A 20,532-nucleotide genomic window follows, 5' to 3' on the forward strand; every position below is an offset into this window, starting at 1 on the left:
ACAAAAAACCCCGAAACACACCTGATCAAAATTTGTACAAATTATATAAAAGTATACTTATAATGCTCTTTTATCGTGTAATATAGTGGTGATTGAGACAACATTTGGTATTAAATTTTATTTTTATCTTTATTTATTTATTTATTATTTATTTATTTGGAAAAATAGTGTAAAAATAGGTTTAAAACGTGATGAATATTTGAATTTGAAGTATTTCTATTACACCCATCAAAGGTTCAAAGCCATCATCATGAATATCATTCATCATTGACTGACCTAATTGAATACAAATAATTGGGCAAATACCCGCGTTTTTTTGGTTCCCTTTTAAAGACGAAGCAATATACCAAACAAATTAAATTAACAAGTTGGTGGGTGTCTTATAATATTAGATTCCTTAATATAATTAGTCAATTAGACGATCCCATGATTATTAGAGGAGTAAGACTTTGTTTGGAGAGAGAAAAAGGAGAGATTTTGATTCAATTTTTTTGATAATAATGTCTTTTTCCAAGGATAATCTAATTGGGTTTGGATTAGCTCTTTCATCTAGTGCTTTCATTGGAGCTAGTTTCATTATCAAAAAGAAAGGATTAGGGAAAGCTGGAACTTCTGGGGTTCGAGCTGGTATAATTTTTCATCTTTTTTCATCAATTTAAATTATAATATTTATTAATTATTATGAATTAATCTGGGTTTTTTTCAAAGAGAATTAAAATGGGTTTTATTTTTCAGGCCATGGAGGATATACATATCTGTTTGAGCCCTTATGGTGGCTTGGTTTGTTCATGAGTAAGTCTTTGATTGTCTTTTAGTGCTCAAATTGTTTGTGGGTCATTCAGAATTTTGATGTTTATGTAATACATGCTTGTAATTTTGTATCTGTTGGTTATTTCTGAATCCTGGTTATGGGCAATTTGTTTGGTTGCAAGTCTTGCAACATATATATGGGGTTTTAGATAATTCATTTTATGGCCTCCAAATTGGGCGGCCTAATTGGATAGCTAATGTAGGACGTGTAATTGATACATGTACTTATTTACAAATATTGGATAGCTAATGTAGGACGTGTAATTGATGTTTGTTGTCTTTTTATGAAGTATTATCGAGGACTAATTAGCATGTACATTACCTAGTACAAAATTTTTGTTTTTTTTCATACTTGTTTGGATTGAAACATACTTAAAGAGTGTGATTTTGTGTACAGTGATTATTGGTGAGGTTGCAAATTTTGTGGCTTATGCATTTGCTCCAGCTATTCTTGTTACCCCACTAGGAGCCTTAAGCATTATTGTCAGGTACTTCTTGTAACCTTTCAGTATTTCTTCATGGGTTCGAGTGAATCCGTTGAATTGACTCTCATATCATATGATCTATGCAATGGATTAATATGATGGATGATATGCAGTGCTGTGCTGGCTCATTTTATGTTGAAGGAGAAATTGAACAAGTTGGGCTTCCTGGGTTGTGTAATGTGCATTGTTGGTTCTGTGATCATAGTGGTTCATGCACCCAAAGAGCATTCTGTCACATCTGTACAAGAGATTTGGAACATGGCCACTCAAATGGGTAATTTTTTTTGCATATTTAGTAAGCAGGACACATTATATATCATTGATGAGATTAGAGCAAGTAACCTTATTACTCTAATGTGTTTCTTTTCCAGCATTTCTTCTTTATGTTGGCTCAGTTCTCGTGTTAGTCTCCATTCTGGTACTTTACTTTGCACCATTGTGTGGACACTCAAACGTGTTGGTTTTCACTGGAATTTGTTCCTTGATGGGCTCTCTCTCGGTATAAACCTCTATCATACATCCTTTTGTTTAAAGTCATTAGTTGATCTTGGAATTAGAGTAATGCAAAAGACCAAAATGCTCCATACACATTTGTTTTGGCTTTGAATTGCTTTCCAACAGCTATCAGGTTCAATATTTTTTCATCTTTAACTTAATTCACCAAATAAAAACAAAATCATAGTTCAGGCTCAGTGCCTCAGACCATAAGCTGGAACTCCTCACGCTTGTGGTTTGCTCAATTTATTGTCTAAAATGAGTAACTAACCTAAACAATATAAGTACTTGTGTAAATATGATTCTAGTGATATTTTCCACTGTTTGGTTTCTCTTGGAGTGCATGATATGATTCAGAAATCTCATTTCTTTGTCATTAATGCTTAAATGATTATGCAGGTTATGAGTGTCAAAGCTCTTGGAATTTCATTGAAATTGACATTTGAGGGAAATAACCAGTTACTCTACCCAGAAACATGGTTCTTCACTGTGGTTCTTCTAACTTGCGTCATCACTCAAATGAATTATCTGAATAAGGTTTGTACTTTGGGGTTGAATTTTCTGGTATGAAAAGCTAGCTTTTACTATGTCTCTGTATAGATGAGAATTCTTGCTTTATTTTACATGAATAAAGCTTATATATGCAATCAATTAGCCAGGAAACGCATGATCTGAATGTGTGCACACTTTGTAAAAATATTTACTTAATGATTTAGATGAATACACACAATGAGAAAAATAAACCTTTGTCAAGGAATGCCTTATAATCAACTTTTTTTTTTTTTTAATTTTTTTTTATCATGGATCTTGGTAAAATCATGTCTCTCGTCCTGCTGAGGTGTATATCTAGGGCACTATGAGGATAAGATATTAAATAAAGACTGTTAGTCTGTTACAGGCTCTGATTGATATTTCGCATAAATATCATTTAAATTCTTGAGCAGGCTCTCTTATTAATTCGTATTTGACACAATGTTCTCTATAACATTTTCTTGGTTTGCGTAACCAGGTGTGGTGTTTAAATATTTGAGTTTTTGTTTGCTAATGGTATCTCATATACCTTCCTTTCTGGTGTTACTGTCTTTAAATGAATGTCAGCCAATTTCATTATCTGTTAGCAACAATGTGTAACAAATGGTTTTTAATTTTCTCTTTTTCAGGCTCTGGATACTTTTAACACTGTGGTTGTGTCCCCAATATATTATGTTATGTTCACAACACTTACAATTCTTGCCAGTGTGATAATGTTCAAGGTACTTTCAGATCATCTTGCTTCATAAAAACCTTTTTTATCCCTTGAATGGTGTTCATTTATAAGTAAAGTGCATCTGCAATCTGGTAAGAATTAAGATGTACTCCGTAACAAACAAGCAGTCTTTGAACTGCCAATCATGCAATGTAATTGTTCTTTTAGGAAATAAATGAAGCAGACTATCAATCTTGACATTGTGGCTATAAAACAGTGGATAAGAGCTAGAGTTAACAAACATACGAGACGACAGTTGTTAGTTGAATTGTCATGGAAAACTAATTCTAATCAGAAGGTTTCATGTGGGGTTTGAAGTAAAGCCAGACACTGGAATAAAGGAGGCAGTGTTCTGACCTGATTCATACGATTGAACATTTGAATGCATGCAAATTATCAGACTGTGTGTTACATTGTTCTTTGCTGTGGCTCCTCTAACTTTAATGAGAGGATTGAGGAACTTGCACTGTTGCACGCCTCTGAGTGAACAATAGCATAGCTTTACAAATTTGCTGTTAAGGTTTCTGGATTTTTTGTGTTTATGGTGTTGCTGGGGTTATTTCACCAGTGTCTAAAATCATTGTTGTTAACTTGTGTTGTGGAATGTACATCAGGATTGGGATGGTCAAGATGGAGCTGCCATTATATCAGAAATATGCGGCTTTATTGTTGTCATCTTAGGAACGATTTTGCTGCAGATGACCAAAGAGGTTATGGAGAAACTGCCATCTTTCAAAGGTAGGCGTTGGTAACTTTTCCATTGACTCCTTTATGCTCATGAATAAAGCTTTATAATCTATAGTTTTTCATGGTACCACCTACTTGTTATCATTAGAGTACGGCTATGTTGCTACTTTGCCTGTTTCATAAGATTTTAGCTACCTAACACTCAATAATGTGTGTTGGGTACCTACCATGTTAATACTAGAGTTCTCTTATTATTAATACACTATATACTTGCAACAGGTAATTCTTATGCGCCTCCTATGTCCCCCACTCTCACAGCCGGCCTTTGTGCTGGGAATGCGGATTTCCTAAAATGCGATTGGGATGATGTGGAAAATCCAGAGGAAGTTTTGTTGAGTAGACAATACTCATACACCTAATTTGCAAGCCTTCAATATTTCTGACCCAAAGAACCAATGATTCTTATGAGCTCTGAACACGAGTGTTTTCATTATTCCTGTGACATCTTGGTGCTCCCAATATTGGTTGAGGTAGTGAGAACATTTTTTCTCTTAGAGGTTTATTGTCGAAAATGTTAGAAAGAGCAAGAAAGTCATTAAATCAAGAGAACATGAGACTGATTCGAGTGCAGTCTGTCGTTTTTAAGAATGGAAACTGATGCCTGTTTGAAAGAAAATTATACCTGTATATTAGATTAGTAATGTTGTACATTGTAGCCTGCAAATATGTGTATGTATGTAATTATATAATGTAATTAAGATCAAATCCATCATTCTTTTCCCACATTGAATTTTGAAAGTGTTCAAGGTCTGAAGTCACATATCATCTTCATTATTTCTCATACCAGTATATTGTGTTCAAACTTTTGTTCATACAGGATTTATTACCGGCGTAATATATTGCAATGTTCTTAATTTTCTTTTCTCTCTGACATGTTTCGGAGAGGGTGGTGCTAAACTTCTTTCACAGGGAAAAAAAAATCTTATTAAGCAAGAACATCATGTCTGTAAAATTCATGATAGGGCAAATTTAAGAGTTAGAAAGAAGGGAGTGAATTCGATATAACATTGAATTATTATTGAAAGTGTTGCAACTAGAAAGATTGATGCCTATAACTTCTTATTTATTAGAAATGCTCTAAGCACTCAATATCCATCACTTCCCAACAAAGTTAGTAAAAATGCTCTGTAATCTCCTGAAGTATCTCCAGCTACAGCTTGATCAAGGGAAATGTTGTTCCTCTCCAAGTATAATTCCTTTATATCTTTCAAGTCGATTTCTGCTCGTGTAACAATCACACGAGTAAGAACATCTTCATCCGTTCCAAGTCCAACTATTGCATTGCGCAAGATCTTTTGAAAGAGAATTAACTCCAATTAGTATTCTAGTTGAAAAATGAGTAAGGTGTACTAAAAAAAAATGTAATCAGAGCATCTGAATTTCATACCTTAGCAAAGTACTTTTGAGGATTTTTGATGCATTTAACAGCCACTCTAATAGTCTGAAAAAATTCTTGTTCTGGTGCACCTCTTAGAGCCTAATTCATCACATTAAGGTTATTCTTAGCAGACTAAATAATTAACTTATTTAATGCAAATTTATAGTGAAAATTTAATTTTATTATTTAGTGACATATTATTAAGGGATATACCCTTGAAATGGAGGTTCCATGAATGTCCTTAAACTGATTGAAGGTAGCTAAGAGTTGTTGCTTGCTCCTTGTGCTGATAATTCTTGTGACCTCGTCGTGGAAAGATTGTTCATCCTGAATTTCATCGCGAAGAGTGTTTGCATCTGAGTATGCTACTATCTCATCAATTTCATCTCCATGGTACTTGTATGTGCTAACTATTCCCACCAAAAACTGCGCGAAAAAAAAAAAAAAGCATAGTCAAGTACTCAATAATGTAGATGACATTTGACCTCGAGTTTTGGGCACTATCCTTAAGTTTTTAAGTAACATACTTTTCTAATTTTTCCAGTGGTGTGAGCTGCAACATCTTCTTCAAGTGCGCGCTTGTAGATTTTGTGATAACCACGCTTAACTGCTAGGAGTTCTTCAGGTGATTTGATACTCACAATCTCCGCTACTAAATTGTATTCCGGTATTGCTTTCTTCAATGCCTCATGGATTAGAATAGCATCACGTTCAACCGGATCAATTACCCATTGGCATATTGCTTTCTTTTTTAATTTTGATTTTTGTTGGCGACAAAGAATATAAGCAATAAGTAAATAATTAATTCAACGAGTAACATAGTACATTAAAAAACAACAACAATTGAAGCCAATCTCAAAGATAGGGTCGGCTACATGAAGCAAGATTTTATAATATGTATAAGATGATTATGCTTATAAATATTAGAGAATGAATGAAGAAAATGCAGCTTCAATGACAAACCTCAAAATCCCCTGAAATTTCACATTTAAGCTGCTTAATGAGATCTTCCTGATAAACTTCTTGATAAGCTTGTTTAATTAGCTTGATTTGACTTGCATTTCGGTGACCCAACAATAAAATTATAGCTTTCTCATCGGTTCCTAATCCTAAACACAAGAAACAAATAGAAGATAACTTAATCAAACAAATATGAACAATCAATTTTCACTTTTCGAATATCACACATTCTTAAATTGGTTATACGTATATATGAACCTGCACTAAGGTACGCTTGGCAACGAGTACACTACATGCACATCATGCGCCATGCTTATAAACATCGAAATTAGCTAGAAAATATTCAATATCCGAACATCCACCCATGGCACAATCCGATATTACTTTATTATTTACAACACATATTGAAACTTTTTAATTATATTCCTCAATTCTCACGTGTTCTTAGGATCGTGCAAAGTGTAAATTTAGAAGGAAAAATTAACGTTGTAATGTCAATACATTTTATAAATATATATATATATATATATATATATATATATATATAACTTGCTAGAAAGGTTATTTGAGAAATAAAAATTTCGCGTAAAAAATAAAGAGAAATTTATAGAGAAAAACCTCTGCATGATTTTTTGATAACATAGGCATCATCAATAGGAGACGTCTTCTCAGGAGCAACAATCGTAGCCATTGTTTTTAATTATGTCTTTTCTCTCTTTTTCTTTTAATAAGAATGAATATATATAAAATTGTACATAATGCAGAAAAGCTAAACTTTATTTTATAGTAGTTGTTCTAAAGTCCATAATATTCGAAACATATCTTTTAATTCTATTCTTGGACAGTAAATTACACATTTAATTATTCAGTTATGCGGTAATACAAAGCATGGATTTTACGTAACGTGAGTAACATAATGGCAATATAATGTAAGAGTTATCGTTCTTAAACAGTTATTATTCTGACTGAGAATGTTACTAATTTACGAGGACATAGCAACGATATATAACATATTAACAGGCGATATCGTCTTGATGATTAGTTAATGTTGTTTCGAGGTGGTAACATATGTAATATGACTAAATCTAGTTTTTCTTACTCCAGCCTCTGTAGTGTTTAACATACTGTGTAAGATTAACACATCAGATCAATTCGTCAATTACTGTAACCTCTACTCGTATTACCCTGTAGTGTTTAACACTCGAGTCAATATATGTCGCAGATCCTAGTTGAACAAAGGCCGGCTGAGCTGATTATAGCGAGTCGTAATTACTCTCTAGCATACAAACCAAAAGTATTTAAGGACCTTTGGTCTAATCTAACGTAAATAAGATCCTACGTGACTACATGAGAACTGGGTTAAGCAGCAAGCAGATAGTCACACTCGAGATTAACCCATTCACATGTTTGAGCATAGCCAATTCAGCCAAACATGTTTTAATACTAACACATACCATAACACTAATATCTGCAAATGTTTATTTCCTTGATAAAAAAAATTCTAGCATATAACTCTTTAGAATCGTATTTTTGAGATCCATGACCGTGTACATGTGAATTACAAAACGCAACACTCTGTTGCAAGATATAGAGGATACTAAATTCTCCTCTCTATCCTTCCAAAAGGATAATTTTATCCACTATTCTATGTTATTGTAAACTTGTAATAAGAAGTTAATACGACGCACACCAGTAGAATTATGCTCCTTTCTTACAAAAATTTTCAAGCCATTCCATTGTCACACTCTTTGGCCTTTCTAGTGGCAAACCAAGAGCTCGATCCCATATTAGCTGCGAGAAGAGGAAACAAAATTAATGAACAACTGGTCCCATACTTGACTATAGTTTTACAGAGGAAATTTACAAACAATTCCTGAAAAAATAAATGAACAAACCTGTGAGCAAATTCCGATACTCCTTGATACCCCAAATAGGACTGTATAATACCTGTTAAAAGAGTATATATAATTGTAATGTACGTAATAAAATTCAAAATCAAATCACAAAGGAAAACCAAAGAGTACCTTGCTTCTGTCAAGCCATAGTAGTTCAACAAAACTCCACTATGAGCATCAACATTCGGCCATGGATTTTTAACCTACAGGATACAAATATTCAGTAAATTCAGCTAGCTAAAACATCTAAAATACTAGCAAATTTTCGGTTGATTAGAACATCAGAAAATTTAGCAAGAACAATTAATAGCAGGGAATATGCATAATAAAGCAGCTACCTTTCCAAGCTCTGTAAGAATAGGAGGCACCACATCATACAGTTTTGACACCTTTTTTTAAACAAAAAAAAAAAAAAGTCATCTCAAAAGTATAAAAGTCAAGAAATGGCATTAGAAATTATGGAATCGTTTATCTAATTAAAAATTTAAAAATACCAATTGGAAAAGTGGATCTTTAGGTAGGTGCTTCAATGCGAATTCTCTCTGGCATGTGTATCTTGGGTCTGTCTTTCGGAGGACTCCATGACCAAATCCAGGAACAACCTAAAGTTTGACAATGTATGAAGTGAGCTCACACAGAAATATTGAACATTGAACATAGTATAATAAATTTTTTATCTACTCCAGTATATCATTATAAGATATAGAATCCAGTAAATTTTTTTAATCATTATCAGATAGGGAAATAGATGTCCAACATTAAAAAAAAAATGGTTATCAACCAAATATGATTATTCATTCGATGGTCAATTTCATCACCTATTATCAAAAATGATGTTTTACAAAAAAAACTCTCATTAAGACATGCATTCATTTTTTTTTTTTTTTTTATTTGGTAATAAAGAATCTACTATAGCCCCCATGCAAAAGGCTCAAAGTTGATTTCCTGATATGTATGACGCTAGTCTACAAGATGTACAATAATATTTTCATAACCCCTCTACCAAAGGGCTCAAGTGTCCTGTTCTCTCTCCTTAATCTCCTAATTTTACTAGGGCTATTTTTATACCAATATATGCACCAGCCCTGTAAATGATGATAACATCTTTGTTGCAGCAAGATTTTCCAGGGCAAACATGACTTAGTTGTTAGTTCCCACCTATTTGCTACAACTATCATCCAATAATCAAATGAAGCTTGTACTTCATCATAGTTGTCAGTCTTGTCACAAGAATTTTAAGGCCATGTTTTAAGAACTGAAGGAAGTTCTAGTAGTTTGAAAATACTGAAGAGACTATATGCTAGCAACAAAGAATTCATTGACTTACCTTGCCGCTGTTTAATGTCTTCCAAACATAATCTTTCAACTGCTCGGTCGAGATGTTCTCTCCACATTCATCTACTACTTTTTTGATCCATAGCAGGACTTCCTAAAACAGAACAAGTCAAACATGAAACTTAGACCATTAGCAATTTCAGGCCACTAATGGGACCAAGCAAAATACAATGAGGGAGGGTATAATAAATATGCATAGTAAACTATTCAGGATTTGCATGCGGTTTACTTATTTGAACTACAACAGAAAACTATGTTACTTGGACTCTTCATCTCACATCAAGAACCCATGTACAATTGGACATGGGTTAGACACTTTAATTCAGACCAAAATCATGGACAAATTTCACAAAGTAACCAACTTGGACACATATACAGGTTGGATATGGGTACCAGAGTCCGAGTAACATATAAAACACTGACACTCAATTAAATACAACTACCATTATCAAGAAAGAGTATAAATGAGAATGTTTTTGGAATTAAACATGTTTAACGGCGTAATTACAGAATTTGATAGGAGCTGAAGACCATGCCCATAAGTCTGCAGCTTATTGAGGGCATGAACATACAGAAGCGTCTCTTCAGAGGCAGGAAGAAGAAAAGAATTGTCCCAAGGATCTTATTCCGCCAAAAGTGTACAATCAGGCAATTAGCAGTATGAAATTGTGCTGATAATCATGCAGGAAGAACCAGTTAACCAGAGAAATGAAAAAAAGGTGAAGTAAGATATCATACCTGGTTGGCTAATCCATGAAGTGGGCCAGCTAATCCATTTAATGCAGCTGCAAATGACAGATAAGGATCTGAGAGTGCACTTCCCACCTAAATAGAGTTAAGAAACTGGTCAGATTTCCAACGCTCAAGATTAATATTTTTTGCATAAGATGCTTCCCGATTTTCAAATATATATATATATTTCTTCAGCATGAGAAGAAGTCCATAATGCAGAAGCAAATTAACAGTAAGTTATTTTCCAGAAGCATTACCAGATGGCCAGTGTGTGCACTAACATTTCCACCCTCATGATCACTGCATGATAAAAGATTGAAGTTTATTAAAATTGAAGTTAATTCTTTAATTACATGTGGTTTCAGAGCAATCTGACCAATGTTAACCTGTGAATTGTGATATATAGCCGCATCAGCTCAAGCATTTCAGGGCTGTCAAATCCCAACATCTGTGAGAAATTCCCTCCATAATCAAGAGAGTCATCCAGTGGTATTTTTTGTCCATTCTTATACATCCTTCAGCAAGAAAATTAAAGATAAAAATGAGATTAAGCCAACTGAATCAGCTGATGAACAAACCAAACTATTAATTGCCAGTGCATAAAAACAGACCAATTCATACAGTTCCAATCCACATATTTTTATTTATTAAATCTTTTGCTACTATAGACTATAGAGGACCATTATAACACATAAGAATATGCGCTAGGCAATCAATTTCAAAGTAATAAATCACCTAATCACATTAAATGCCTAGAAACTTCAACACTAATACTTAAAAGCTCTTTTTTTCTCTCTCTCTAATACCTGAGAGCTCATTTCTTTCAATTTTTTCTGCTTATTAATGTATTATATACAGAAACACTAACAATATGTAACCATTTTCCACCCATATATCACCATCACTAAATGGCTTGTGGAAGGTTTACTTACCTACGGTAAACATAGGCTGCAACGACAGGAACTTGAGCTATCAAACTAAGGCAGTCCTCATATGTTGGCTCCCAAAACCTGGAATCAAAATCAACCTTTAGCATTTGACTAGATGAAGACACTGCAAGACAGGTAAGATAAAACCATCATTAGAAATGGCTTACTTTGTTTTGTGGATACCTTTCTCATATGCCTTCTGAAATTCGCTTTGAACCTGAAGAAAAGAAAGACAAGAGACAGTTGTATGTAAGATGCAAAATAGCAGCAAATTTTTTGGTAGGAAAAAAAAAACAAAAATCAATGTTCAACATGATAACTCATAAAGAATAAAAGCCAGAGGTCATTAGTTGGAGGTTTTATCAGTGTAATGCAGTAATATCATATTCAGGAGAACTACAGCAACCAATTCCAAGTAAGAGATAGAGAAGAAAGAAAAGGAGGAGCTATCATTTAGGAGTAAATTTTACATAATAACAATAATGAACAGCATTGCTACAGGAAATAGCAGCAGGAATTGATTAGAAATTACAGCAAATATGCATATAGTCAAATAAGAGGGAAACTGTACAGCAAGAAATCAGTACCTGAAGGGCCATAATACCAGTAGTGAACTGAGTCATAGGATGAGCAGTAATTGGTAGGGCATCAATTGTTTTGAACACATGGTCTGCGATTACAATATATATAGACATAATCAACACCAAGTGAAAAGATTCATTTCTGATCCGAGAGGCAAGCACAATAGCAAAACCAAAAATTCTTCTCTTAACAAGAACTACTAAAGAAAAGGGAAGACAATAGACACTGTAAATATAATCGATCACCAATACTTTTGAAAAAGTTCATTACCTACCATATTAATCAGTTGATATCAAGAATAATACAATGAACAGGACTTAAAAGGCAAAAAAAATGAATATTCATACAGAATTACAGATATAACATATCTATAAAACAGACACCAACAGGAACTAAAATTGGCACAAACATTGCAAGTATACATTGTCAAAATACTTAATTGTTAGTGAAATAGTGAACCTGGGACTGAAGCACGTGTTCGAAGTTCTGCTGATAAAGCATCTACTTGCTCTTTGCTCGGAACCTAAATAAATGTAAAGTAAATTAGAATACAATTGATCAAAAAGAAGCTAGAAAAGCATACAACAAAAGAAAACAAGATTTTGACAGACATAAAGGTATAGCTACATCGAAGAATAGCAGTGTAAAGAAATCAAGGTATAGCTACATCAAAGTATGCGCATGGGACTACAACAAGTAATTACAAAGAAAGTGAGAAGCATCTCTCAAACATTTTACCATATATTTCTATAATTTTACTTTCTTCTCTTGAAGTAATTTTCACCTTAACTGAGAAGAGCAAGGTAGAGAGATCCCTTCGTCCCTTTTCTACATTTTTAGGATATCATTTATAATTAACCACTTAGAACATATCAATAAGTATTTATCAAAGTTACATATGTCGAAAATGATATATGAAACACAAAGTCACCCTTCTCCCACATAAAGTGTCAGTGAGATGAAGACTTTTCGGCAAAGAAAAGCACAGAACTAAGACCCAAGAAAAGCACAATTTTTAGAAAAAAATGTATTACCGATGAAACTAAGGCTAAGAATATATAACAAACCTTTCCAGTTAAAAGAAGCCAAAGAAGGCCTTCAGGCAATGGCTCTCCACCAGGACTTGCAGCTGGTAAAAGTTTCTGACACTCGGGTATAGACAAACCCCTAAATCGAATGCCCTACAAAAAGTACCACCATCAATGAAACGAAGTTACATAAAACCTTGTTTAAATGAACTGGAGGGAACTTACAATCGAACGCAAGAGATAAGTACTATACCTCATCTGGGTCAAGTAAGGAAGTTTCCCAAAGCAAACCAGGCATCCCTCTCATTCCGCCCAATACCTATTACATTAATTCATAATGAGATAGGGGAAACTTTTTACATCATAAAGTGGCCTTGAAGAGAAATGATCGCAGGTGTAATGTTGCAATATTGACTATTTGACTTATTATAACATGATTATTCTAAATTCCACATTTGAGAATGGCCAACCATATTCACGCCAAACAAGTATTTTGATACCTTTATGGATATGAACACATAGGCATGGTCCTTGAAAACTTACAAGAGACACGAAAAGCTTGACATAATTAATTTTATATTTTGTATAACTTATATGTTCAAACGAATCTGACATTACTGAATGTCCAAGTACCATAGACAGATAAGAATATAGATTCATGATAATATTTTACCATGTCCACACTAATCTTCCCCAGCTGGACACTTCCAAATTCTTTCTTTATCTTCTTCAGACGTTCCTACAAAAAGAAAACAAGCTCAAGAACATTTATCAATAAGATATTCATGATTGTGAACTACATTGTTGCATATTTTGAAAATCAATGTTTTAAGTATAAACCGCTCATTTACCAGTTACTGAAACCCTAGCTCTGATCACAAAGGGCAACAATACAATTACATAAAATCTTTAGACATTCACGAGATAATTGCATTGTAATGTGTAAATAAATATCTAATTTTGCACTGATAATCTGAGGAAAGAAAACACTATTAGATAAAGATAGCTACCAATTGAAAATGCAAAGATACAAATTAAGCAACCAAACCTGTTGTTCAGGAATCAATTCTTGCAACTCTGCACGTAGATCCTGCACAACATGTGAAAATCATTCGAATATGTCACAATAAGCTCGACACAACCAAATGGAGAACCAAAATAAAAGGCAACATTTCGACATCTTGAAATCTAATGCGCAACTATTCATGTCGGCATTATCTTTCTTCACTTTGACAAGGTAGATTTCAAAACTAACTACCACATTTTAACCAAGTGGGTCACTTTACAGTAAATTATTTTTCCTTCAACTCCTCAAAATTGATCAGTGACACTTATTATCAATGTTGAGCTTATGCAAGATAAAATTAAGCTAAAAGCCTAATCAATACTGCAATACAATACAAAGTTCTTTCCATAGTGTTTCACTACTGCTTTAATTCATGTAAATGTGCTAATTTGTCATCGATTTCGCGAAGCAATAAATACATATTGACTGAAACAAAGAGAGATAATATACCAGACTAGAAGAACTTTGCATCTGAATCCATCTCACAGAATTGCTTAGACATGATTGTTGTCCCTGCAAGTCAAAATTCAGTGACATAAATCAAATAACTACCAGTAACTCAGAAATGAAGTAAACTTACAACAATTTCTAAATTATTACAATACATTAGTTCAAAATTAATAATTCAATCGAAGAATTAATCAAAAATTCAACATAAAAATCAAACAAAATGTCGAGCAAAAATCTTACAGAACGAGAACGAAGCTTTGAGAGAGTTGAAAGACCTCTGAAAAACGACATGATCAACCTAAAAACAAATTATATTAATTTAAACAAATGAGAATCATATTTAAGAGCAAAAAATACATCGAATTATGAGAAATTGATGCAATTACAGGAAATATCAAATCTGAAATTGAAAATCTGGAAAATGAAGCATTAATCAATGGCAGACAGAAGAGAGAGAAAGCGAAAGAGAAAGAAAAAGAGATACCTTTTAGAAGAAGAAAGTGTGAAAAAGACGAGTTAGCGAGTAATTCGGAGAGAGAAAAGGTAGGAACTTCGAACGAGTCTATGATGACTCAATGAGCCAAAACCCAGCTTAAACAAATGTTTTGGCGTTGAGGGCAGGTGGTCGTCACCGTAATTTAAATTATGCTATCAACGTGATTATTAAATTCTGTCGTGATTTTTTTTTAAAAGAAGTTGCGTTTCATATGAGTATGACTTTGAATTTTTAGATTAAAATACATAAATGACTGACGACTTTCTTCATATTTGACATTTTCAGACACCTAAATCGACAAACTATCCTACTCCGTAATATAAAAGCAACATATGGTAATGTTTCACAATTAATCAAGCTTCCATTGTATTGTAAAGTATTGTTCATGATTTATCGTCGATGATAAATCTTATTCACAAACATATATCTATACAATTTGGATTATGGTGTTAGAAAAATACACCTGATATTAAAAATCTTTGATCACACAAATTCACAAAACTCTCAAATAGGAGAGGATGAGTCAAAGAATATGGTCATAATCGGAACTAAATTGAAGTAGTAAAGAACAATACAATTAAACTACAGCAATAGAATAAAAGGAATTATTTTGATTTATGGATTGGATAAGGTCTACAGGTAAAAGAGGTATGGGAAAAATGCAGATGACCCTATTGGGGTTCGGAGAACACTGTACCAAACTAACCCATAAAAAAATTGAGTAGAGAACCAACGATTGATATGCCCATATGGTGTTTTCCCGGAACAGTGGACATTAGCAAGCTTCATGAGCTGCATTCGAAAACATGAAGCTCATTCTTATCTCTCACATACATGCAACTGAAATTGCAAGACTCGTGCAATTGTATGTGTTTCTGAAGAGCACAGCAAAAGTTGACGATAAAAGCCTCTAGTGATTCCAGCCATAGAATATTCAGACTTTGGCTGTTTTGGTTGCATCTAGAGCTTTGAGGTTGGCAACAACAACAATATCCATCCCAGAGAGCCTTCTGAAGTTCTGAGAATTGCTCGAAGCAACATCTACTCTCAATCATCAGAAAGAGGGCACAAATCGATGACATCCATCTACAAGAAGAAATGTAGGACAGTTGTACTGAAACAGAATGCAAACATTAGAATCATCTGAAACAACACTGACCAATTTTCAGAAACTTGTGGAGATGCTCACCAATAAGTTGTAATTTTCTTATCTGATGTGACTTTGGGGTAAGCCAATAGAAAATAAACCTCAAGTGTCTCTAAGACTAATACTCATCAGACAGCGGCCAACTTGTTGGTTACCACAGTTTCAGTCTCCTTATGAAAAATGCAAAAAGCTTGTGTGTTGCAATATCAGCAGCCAGATGCCACATTGCCACGGCTTGAGGTCGGCACCTTTTGCCAGCTCACTCTACAATATCAACATTGATGCCGAGTATTATTGCAGATCAATCCAGAGAAATCTGAATTTCCCTAAAGGCAAGGGATATTCTTTGGGATTTGGGAGATGAAGCTTTAGCCAGTGCCCTTTTCCATGCACCAGTCATCAGACAATCCATGTAATGCCTACCTGATCCATCAATTGATTAATCAAACATCAAATTACATGTATAGCAGCTTGAAGCATTTTTTTTCATGCTTGGGCACAAGTATAATTTTGATGTATTAACAAGCCCGAGGCTAGAAAACACAACAAAAGCTATAGGGTCATTCGTTATCGTTTTTTGTTTCCAGTTTTCAGTTTCTATAAAACAAAAAACCAAAAATCAATAATTTAAGTTGAGAATTTGATATTATTACTGAGAGGCAACAACTCTGAGTAGCCTACCAAATTTTCTTGAAATAATGGGACAATGGGACAAGCAGAGAAGTAAACTACAGAGTACTTGACAAGGAGTACGATAACAGGGAAATTTACCTGTGTTGCATATTTAATTTTAACCAAGTTGTATAAGATGGTGTACCTACCGCAAGATGGCATTCAAAAAATCAGAGATGACTACGCCCCAATATCTGTATCATAGGGAAAGCATCTTGTTACATGATCAATTCATCACTTAGTTATATTTCAGTGCTCATCAAAACCACAGATATTCCTGCAACAATAAAAAAGCATTATCTTAACATTCTCCTTTTATAATTGAAACAAACGATCAAACACAAGGGCTAATTATTAACTCACCCTTATGCACAACAGAGTTATCCTGTATCCATTGGAACTATACAGTTCTTGGGTCTTGTTTCTACATCTGATAAATGTAATGCCAGATTTTCCAGCATGTTATCTCCTTGTTCACCTTGTCCTTTGAAATACTCTAACAAAAACAAGAGAGCCGATTGGTTGACTAAGACACCGCCTAAGTCAAGAGGAGCATTCCCATCCGCATTTCCAAGTTTATTCAAAAAATCAGCAACACTATTGGAGAGCATTGATGCATTAGTTATGGTCCAATGGGAGAGAATGGCAGCAGCGAAATCAGGGAACTTATCACTAGGCAATAACATGACAGCACCAACAATTTCTGGCGTGGGAGCACAAGAGCTACATAGCGCTAGAAGTCCACCAACAGCAATACCACTAGCCTTTGAATCAAAATCAGTTGAAAAGAAGCAGCCCAAAAGCAACTTCTCCAAAGGAAACTTGTTAACAGTGAGCTCTGATCTGATCAAGCCCCAAATTTTGTGCTGATCTTCATGCTTCCAGTAAATAGACCTTTTAATTAGTTGAAGAACTTTTAGAACATCTTCACCAAATATATTGAGCCTTTTCAATCCCAAGTCCATTTGCATGTACAAAAGATCAGCATCTTCCAACTGACTGACAAGTAACAGTATTACACTTTCATCACTAAAAGATAGATCAGGAAGATACAAAAAGATACTGCAGAAGAGAAACTTCAAACTTTTTCCCTTCCATAATGAACTAGACACCACATCCATTAAGGGGAGCTTACCAGAAACCGACACTTCTGTACTTGAAACATCCTTAGCATGTGTAAGAATAGTCCTATATGAGGTGAAAGCACTATCAATCATGTTAAAGATCAATTTTCTATCAACCTCGGGGGTAGGAGTAGTTGCTCCATTTACACAATTTTCATTTTGGTATGTAAGTGCCAAATACTCTTCAATGTGACACTTTAACAAGGGCATATTTTTGTATGTGATCTCACTGGTATAATCAACTCCATAGCCAGCTTCGTGTGCTTCGTGCGCAAGTCTCAATGCATATGATAACAAGCGGGCTCCAACTAAACACCCATTCCTTGACCACCAGAATAGCATCTCTTTGATCCGTTGGTGTTGAGAAATAATAAATGTACGAATGATCACAGGTTCTATAGAGTGAACTTCATCATCACTGTTTGGAAGACTTCCAGCAGGTGAAAAAAGATTGTAGCCAGCCAACTCAAGCTCCTTCTTTAATTCACATGCTAAATAGTCAGAGCCAATACCACCAAATTTATCTTCATTGGCAGGATTTATGTACAATTGCAGAATGTTTTCCACAAGTTGCTGGCCTTTCCTGCTTGAGTTTTTCATGAACTCTCCTATTTTTCCAATCAAATTTGCCAAATCATCAACTTGGCTCTCGTAGAACGGAGCAGCTGAATCAGTTGGTTTTAATACAGAGCTGTGCTGAGCATTCAATTCATCATTTCTATGACATGCAGGAAGTCCTCCAGATAAATGTTCCTGAATTGCCTGATCAGGTGGATTAGGCAAAGTCTGGGATGACACATCAGACGAAAGAATTCCAGGTGGCTGAGGACCCTTAGGCTCTTTGCAGGTTCCAGATTCGACCTCGAATACAAATTTTTGAAGCTTCTCTTTGACCAAAGGAGACAGTACATTGCAAGAAATAAAAATGTCAAGAGAACCAATCACTCCTTTAGTGACTAGCATACTTATAGCAGATGACACACCTTTGTAAATGACATTTTTCCTGTCCATATCATAGTTATCCACAACTAGCAACAAGAATTCTAGTAGAGAATTGGTCATATCGATGTATTTAGGTATAGAGTTCACCATCAACAACATTGCAGGCTCAATATTCATAACGTTGTCCACCTTTTCATCAAAAAAAAGCCAATCATAAAACAAGGTCAGCTTCACATTAGCTTCAAAGTATTTCTTTGAACATAATTTCAACAACCAACCAATAACAGCCCACCTTGGAATCACATCTGATTGAAGTATCTCGTTTGAGGGATGGTGTCCACAGCAAATGAAACGAACAATGTCAGAGACAAGCGTCTCTCTTTCTGGCACAAATAGGAATTTCCTAGTGAACCATGCCTGGTGCCTTCTCTGAGACCCCAGCTTTACATGGGTAAGCAAAAACCGCAACTGAGTCTCCATTTCAGGAGTAATTCTAAGCAAGAAATACCTACTAGATGTCCTCATGCCATAAATACAAGAAATGTCTGAAAACCCAGAAGTCCCAAACGAACTTGGATTCAACAATAAATCCTTCCATATAGCTCGAAACTCGGGAATATGAACCAAGTCCTGTAAAAGACGAACTAAATCCCTCCCAATCCTCAAGCACAAATGAAACTGCTCCCTCAACATTCTAACACAAAACTCAATCTCCTTCCTCTTTAACTCATTCAATTTCGGACTACGCAGTAGGCGATAATGATCAGCCAATAACCTAAGATATGTATACAAAGCACAAGACAACACTAGGGGCTCCTCATTCAATATCAAATCCCATTTCAACAAAAATAATTTAACCATCTCAAAGCTCAGCCATAAATTCCCATCACTAAAAGCCCCACCAACAATTTGCCTCAAAAGAGACACCAAAAAACAATCAAAACCAATCCCAGAAACATCAATCATAACAGAAGCAACCCAAATCAACTGAACTTTAGGAAATTCCAACACCTTTGAAAACAACCCATCAACAATTTGTGAAAGTAAATTGATAAACAAACAATACCCATCATTTACAATAGCATGTAAGTATTTAATATGAATATTGGCCAAATTGGGTTCACATAAAACCCCATAAACAATTGCTTTATTAAGGTTTAAGTACTCTTCAGGGGAAGGGATAGTTAGCTTTAATGGGGGTGTTAATTTAGGTAAAAAAAGATTATAAGCTTCTCTTAAAGAAAGTTCTAATTGATTTGGGGATTCATGAGGTGCTACAAGTATCAATTTTGAAGCCATATTTGTGATTTTAATGGAGCAAGAAAGAACTAAGAAGAACAAATAAATTGGGAAAGGTTGAAAAAGTTGAAGAGATTAGGAGGAGGAGTACCTTGTTGTGGTGGCGCTTTGCGAATGACTAATTGGGGGTGAAGTGGTGGTTGTGTGGGCATCCGGGGCCGCAAGGGGTTCACCATTCACCATTCACCAAAGAGGAGAGAGAAAGGGTTGGAGCCGTAGAACATCTATGGTGTGGTGTGGTTCGGTTATCGGCCCGCTGAGTGGGAAAGGGGCGAACTATTATTTTGATAAATGTTCATTTTTATTTTGGTAAATGTTCAATCACATAATATATTACATGGTTATTCAAAATTTCACATATTCCTTATAAAAAAAAAATCACATATTAACATACGATTATAAGAATTTTTATAATTGCTCCTATTTTTGTTATCTATCTCAAATGTTTCATGTACATTTCAATTTTGAATTGTTTCAATATATGTTTTTTTTCTCATATGAATATATGGGCAATCACATATTGATAACTTAAAGTTGGAACTACTTTTTCTACGTTATTTTTTAATCTTATATGGAAATTTAAATTTAAGGTTGAAAGATGGATACTTCTAGTCTTCTACGTCAATGGCAAGTTGACAACGACAACCGTTTTTTTTAAAAAAATAATAATAAATAAAATAGTTCTTTTTTCAATAATTATAAGTCAAACGTAAT

General features: G+C 34.4%; 4 protein-coding genes across 8 annotated transcripts; 1 reads left to right on the forward strand and 3 right to left on the reverse strand.

Moving 5' to 3' along the window:
- The first annotated feature begins 500 nt into the window (after positions 1-500).
- On the forward strand, positions 501-4,513 carry LOC145606204 (putative magnesium transporter NIPA6). The gene is made up of 9 exons (XM_081662248.1): positions 501-627; positions 736-792; positions 1,208-1,298; positions 1,409-1,569; positions 1,667-1,794; positions 2,190-2,327; positions 2,951-3,043; positions 3,651-3,774; positions 4,003-4,513. The coding sequence occupies exons 1-9, from the start codon at positions 501-503 to the stop codon at positions 4,140-4,142; spliced, it is 1,059 nt and encodes a 352-aa protein (XP_081518374.1). The 3' UTR covers positions 4,143-4,513.
- A 355-nt stretch (positions 4,514-4,868) lies between these two features.
- Positions 4,869-6,812, reverse strand: LOC145606327 (annexin D8-like). The gene is made up of 6 exons (XM_081662340.1): positions 6,740-6,812; positions 6,125-6,270; positions 5,689-5,907; positions 5,375-5,587; positions 5,171-5,260; positions 4,869-5,075 (listed from the first exon to the last, which is right to left on the reverse strand). The coding sequence occupies exons 1-6, from the start codon at positions 6,810-6,812 to the stop codon at positions 4,869-4,871; spliced, it is 948 nt and encodes a 315-aa protein (XP_081518466.1).
- A 765-nt stretch (positions 6,813-7,577) lies between these two features.
- On the reverse strand, positions 7,578-14,756 carry LOC145603731 (citrate synthase, mitochondrial-like). Of its 2 annotated transcripts, none has more exons than XM_081659700.1 (20): positions 14,623-14,756; positions 14,379-14,436; positions 14,139-14,201; positions 13,671-13,712; positions 13,296-13,361; positions 12,876-12,941; positions 12,662-12,775; positions 12,054-12,117; positions 11,600-11,682; positions 11,180-11,229; positions 11,016-11,093; positions 10,470-10,598; positions 10,341-10,383; positions 10,090-10,176; positions 9,344-9,445; positions 8,511-8,618; positions 8,355-8,405; positions 8,146-8,219; positions 8,017-8,068; positions 7,578-7,912 (listed from the first exon to the last, which is right to left on the reverse strand). In XM_081659700.1, the coding sequence occupies exons 2-20, from the start codon at positions 14,427-14,429 to the stop codon at positions 7,820-7,822; spliced, it is 1,416 nt and encodes a 471-aa protein (XP_081515826.1). In that variant the 5' UTR covers positions 14,430-14,436; positions 14,623-14,756; the 3' UTR covers positions 7,578-7,819. The 2 variants fall into 2 exon arrangements, with proteins under 2 accessions (XP_081515826.1, XP_081515827.1); XM_081659701.1 differs by lacking the exon at positions 14,623-14,756 and adding an exon at positions 14,525-14,592.
- Positions 14,757-14,946: 190 nt separating this feature from the next.
- LOC145603730 (uncharacterized) lies at positions 14,947-20,069 on the reverse strand. Of its 4 annotated transcripts, XR_014104901.1 has the most exons (4): positions 16,817-20,069; positions 16,599-16,730; positions 15,824-16,200; positions 14,948-15,748 (listed from the first exon to the last, which is right to left on the reverse strand). XR_014104901.1 is itself a non-coding variant. In XM_081659699.1 (2 exons), exon 1 carries the CDS (start codon positions 19,816-19,818, stop codon positions 16,834-16,836), a length of 2,985 nt encoding a protein of 994 aa, XP_081515825.1. In that variant the 5' UTR covers positions 19,819-20,069; the 3' UTR covers positions 14,947-16,730; positions 16,817-16,833. The 4 variants fall into 4 exon arrangements, 1 of the variants encoding a protein (XP_081515825.1); XR_014104902.1 differs by having other exon boundaries at positions 14,947-15,720; positions 15,824-16,730; XR_014104900.1 differs by having other exon boundaries at positions 14,947-15,748; positions 15,824-16,730.
- Positions 20,070-20,532: the final 463 nt, after the last annotated feature.

Source organism: Chenopodium album, chromosome 22 (assembly GCF_948465745.1).
Source record: "Chenopodium album chromosome 22, dcCheAlbu1.1, whole genome shotgun sequence".
NCBI lineage: Eukaryota > Viridiplantae > Streptophyta > Magnoliopsida > Caryophyllales > Amaranthaceae > Chenopodium > Chenopodium album.